The sequence below is a fragment of the Asparagus officinalis genome, chromosome 10 (genome assembly GCF_001876935.1).
Source record: "Asparagus officinalis chromosome 10, Aspof.V1, whole genome shotgun sequence".
NCBI classification, from domain to species: domain Eukaryota; kingdom Viridiplantae; phylum Streptophyta; class Magnoliopsida; order Asparagales; family Asparagaceae; genus Asparagus; species Asparagus officinalis.
Window position 1 is genome coordinate 68,563,705 of NC_033803.1, and position 4,303 is coordinate 68,568,007.

Consider the following 4,303-nt stretch of genomic DNA (forward strand, 5'->3'; position numbering starts at 1 on the left):
CAATTAAGACCAGGACACATTAAGCTTTTGTATTTTTGTTATGGTTGCATATATACTTATGATACCTTTTTCTTATTGTATCCAAATAAGTCTTTGCACATATATTCTATGCTTCTAATTTTTTTTCCTTTGGGAGACAGAACTCGTGTAGAGTTATACTTTTTTCATAAATGGCTATATATTTCTTATAAGTAGTTAAACTTTATATTAAAGACCTAGATTTTAGATATAAAGAGCTACAATTTGTCATAAAGAGCTAGACTTTATCTGAACAGATTCACAAAAATTCTTGTACAATATGTAGAGAGTTTTAAAACTGTCAAACTTCAGGTATAATTTTGTCATAAAAAGTACTATATTTTTCCTAGTTATAAAAATGCTCTTATGTATATAATCAGGCATAAAAAATACTATACTTTTCTATGGGGTATTTAATCAAACTTCTAATGTGTAATATTAAAGTCATCGTATTTCGGGTAAGAACCCATGACTAAGGTTTGAAGGTCAAAGTATAGTCCAAAGGTCATGGGGATGAGGAACTTTTCGGGTAAGATTCTATCCACGATCATGAAGAAGAAAGCAAAGAAGATATAGACCCATTGCTAAAAATAGTGTTTGATGCTATTGTTTGGTCGTAGTGAGAGAATCTTTCTTTTATTGGGGATTTTATCTTACAGGTTGTAAGTAGAGTTAAGAGTGAATATGGCATCAGGTTCATAGGTGACAAGTTCAACTTTGAGGGTGGTGATATGAGCGCGAGATTAGCAGTGGCCAAAGTTAGAGGGAAGTAATGGAGCATGAGGAGGTATTATCCCACTAGAGGAGGGAGAAAAGAGGGCAGGGGTTCATTGAGACCTGAGTTAAGGGGAGGAGGGAATGAGGAAGACAAGAGGGTATTTTTAGTTTTCAACATTTTCGGGTAAATACAGTGTACAAATGCCTTTTATTTATACTTCGGGTTTAAAAATAAGCTGGGTGGGGACTATTGGGTATATGAGTGGTTTTAGAAATGAGTGGAGTTTTAGAGCTTGTTTGGATTGAGGGGAATAAGAGTGAAGGAAAGTTAGGGGAACCATTCACCTTGTTTGGGAACATTTAGAAGATAAAGTTATTCACCCTAGTTCCCCTTGGTTCACCTCCTAATAGTATAAAATTTGTTACCCTCCAAATTAGGGTGTAACCAAGGGGAAGGGAACTCCCTTCCCTTCCCTTCTATTCTCTCACCTAGTTTCCCTTAACTTCCCTTAACCCCATTGAAATCCAAACACACCTTTAAGTAAGTTAGCTAGGGTAAAAGTTTGGGTTAAAACTTAAAAGACAAAACCCCCTGATACTAAAGGTGGCCTACTCATGGCATTGTAAAATAAAGAACAAGTGCATTAATTTCAAAAATCCTAATCTCACCTCATTATTGTTGTACGTATATTTCTCTCTATTTTGGATACAGAAAATTACAGGCTGCTGGAAATACATATTTACATAGTATAGGATTACAATCTATATCTCATAATTTGCTTCCCAATAATAGCTTAGAAAGGGTCCCAAATAACACAAACCCAGCATACATAGAGCTGGAGCCTTTATTCTAATGGAGAACAATTAAGATACACTGCCAGAGCTCCATACATTATACTGGTAACTTATGCAGCAAATCTACAACAAAACACAACCAAACAACAAACAACAGCAGCAAACTCTCTTTCTCAACACCAAGCATAATTATACAACCACACCATAGATGATACCGTTCAGTGATAGATCTCAATAATAGAGCGCAATCCAAGCGCAGGAATTATCTTGTGCCCCTTGAATCCAGCTTCATCAAACAGCTTCTTCCACTCCTTTTCAGTCCTCTGCTTCCCTGTGGTGTGAACCATCATGTGGATGTCAAAGTGAAGCTGAGTCTCGGTGATCTTCGGGTGAACTCCGTCTGTAGTGTTCATCACTTTGTCGATGATGATCGCTTTGCCTCCGTTCTCTTGAGTCGGAATCGCCTCCTTGCATCGCTTCAGTAGGGTAATGCATGCCTCATCGCTCCATCCGTGGCATACCCACTACAATCCAAAAAGCAGTGAAGAGATCATTATTTGTATCACAATTGACAATCTACATAATAAAATTGTGATGTAGAATGCACTGCGAATATATTTATTGAGAAACTAGACCATTAGAACCCAAATGATGGCTTGTCGAGGAAAATTACTTACAGCAAAGAACAGTTCATATCTCTCAAACCGTATGTTAAACGCTTGGACGAATTATGTAGAAAAATCATATATTTTTTCGGGAAGAAGTCAACCAAACTAACTATTCTTCGGTTTGCATGTGTCTATTTTACGTAGTTTCCCTCGGATTGAGAGATATCAGAGTTTTTGTCAGATTTTTAGTATTTCAGGTAATGCTTTAGAGTTTGTTTTGATTAGAAAAGAAACTTTGTTTGCTTCCCAATTTGACCGACTTGTTTCCTCGATCACAAGGAGTCTTTTAAGGATAGCTTGTTATTTTTATTTATGGTAAAATTTGAATCCTGGTAGGAGTCTAGCTTATTTTTCTCTTTAAGCAGAAGATTATAAACCCTAGTGATATAACTTTTCATCAAGAAACATCTCTTTATTATATTCTCTTTGTGGACACGAAATTCTTCGTCGATTCGAAAATCATTCTTTGTGAATTCAAAGAACAACACTTTGTGGATTTCAAGTTTTATTTCTTCCATGTTGCGCTAAATTGACAAAAAATGCTATAATTATAATTATTTTGTCTATTTAGCATTTGAATCATGAATATTCTTCACTATCAAAAAGAAATAGCGAGATGACTATCTTTATCCGCAGTCACATGTTATTTAATAGATGGTTTTGATTTATGGTGAGCGAATAGTAGAAATGACTGAAAATCTTAAAATATTTAGCATAAATGTTCAGCATGAAAGATATCACTATAGTTATCTAAATATTAATAAATAATTTTCATCAAAAAAATAATCTATTCACTACTTTTTCGATATTGGAGAGGATTAAAAAAAATTTCCCCCTCATTGGAGATGCCAAGAAAGATCTACTTCAGACACATCGATCATCCGTCATGAACTCTCAGACTGATATGTTGATACTTTTTTATGATATGAACTGCATCAATGATACTACTAAAAACACGACTACATACCTTGAGAATAAGCATATCCGCCGGCGGGATAAACTTAAACATGTCCCCGGCAACATACTCAACCTGGTCGCTCTTCTCCATCGCATTAATCATGTGCGGCAAATCCAACACCGTACACTTGATCTCCGGAAACTTCTCCTTGATCCTCAACGCCATCGTCCCCGTTCCTCCGGCGACCTCCACAAGGCTCTTCACCTCTTCAAACAACTCCCCACAGTCCTCCACAATCACTTTTATAATCGACTGGGAATCACTGCCCAATCCTTCTCTTACCAATTTCCCAAACTCGGGCATTTTGCCCGTGGCCTCCCATACAAACGTCCCATGGAACATCTCAAACGCCGTTGAGGGGGTCTCCGTCTTGAACCATGAGCTTAGGGATTGCCAAGGGTTTAGAAGGGTTTCGTCGAGCATGAGCTCAATGAAGGGGGTTATGGACTGGCCCTTTTCTTTTATTAACAGGACAGAGTTTGTTGTCAGGACGTAACTATCTATACTTGCATCAGTGCTGGTCCGGCTCAAGAAACCGTTGTGGACTAAGAGGCAGAGGAAGCGCTCAAAGTTTTGGAGGCGGGTGTCAGGGATGGAGAGGGTTTTGGCGAGTTCATTGAGGGGGATGGGTTTCTTGTAGTTGTTGATGGCGTCGAACAGGCCGAGCTCGAGGGCGCATTTTAGAGAGAGAGAGTTGATGAAGCTAAAGATGTGGTTCCAGAGGTGAGATTGGGCTTCCAGGAGTTCTTTTGAGGTTACTCCGTCGGTGGCTGCCATTGTTTTGAAGGTGTAACTAAGCTTAACTGGTTGATGCGCTTGTGCGGAGAGTTGTATCCCGGTGGTGGTATTTATAGAAAAATTTGTGTCTGTAGTGAATGAAATAGTTAGGATATTTTGTATTAGTCCCTCTCATCTTTAATATTTTGAAAGTAGCCCGTCAATTCACGAAACTTTAACTGTCAAGTCCACTTGTATATCTTGCACAAAAGTTTCTGAAAGAGCATCCCGATGCACGAAGCTGCCATCACGCATGTCCGAAAATAGTCAGACTACTCTCGATTTAAAAAAAAAGAAAGTATTAGTATTTTTTCTTAAAGTATGGGTTTATTGTATGCGAGTTTATCTTTCATTTCTACAAAAGGTTGTT

The 4,303-nt window shown here is 37.8% G+C and overlaps 1 protein-coding gene across 1 annotated transcript; it reads right to left on the bottom strand.

Moving 5' to 3' along the window:
* Positions 1,503-3,991, bottom strand: LOC109825252 (trans-resveratrol di-O-methyltransferase-like). The gene is made up of 2 exons (XM_020392064.1): positions 3,166-3,991; positions 1,503-2,054 (listed from the first exon to the last, which is right to left on the bottom strand). The coding sequence occupies exons 1-2, from the start codon at positions 3,931-3,933 to the stop codon at positions 1,749-1,751; spliced, it is 1,074 nt and encodes a 357-aa protein (XP_020247653.1). The 5' UTR covers positions 3,934-3,991; the 3' UTR covers positions 1,503-1,748.

Excerpts from the sequence above, each read along its gene's own strand:
- LOC109825252 (XM_020392064.1), bottom strand. The coding sequence starts at position 3,933 with ATGGCAGCCACCGACGGAGTAACCTCAAAAGAACTCCTGGAAGCCCAA. Across the intron at positions 2,055-3,165 it reads CGGATATGCTTATTCTCAAG|TGGGTATGCCACGGATGGAG; the intron begins GTATGTAGTCGT and ends TTTGGATTGTAG.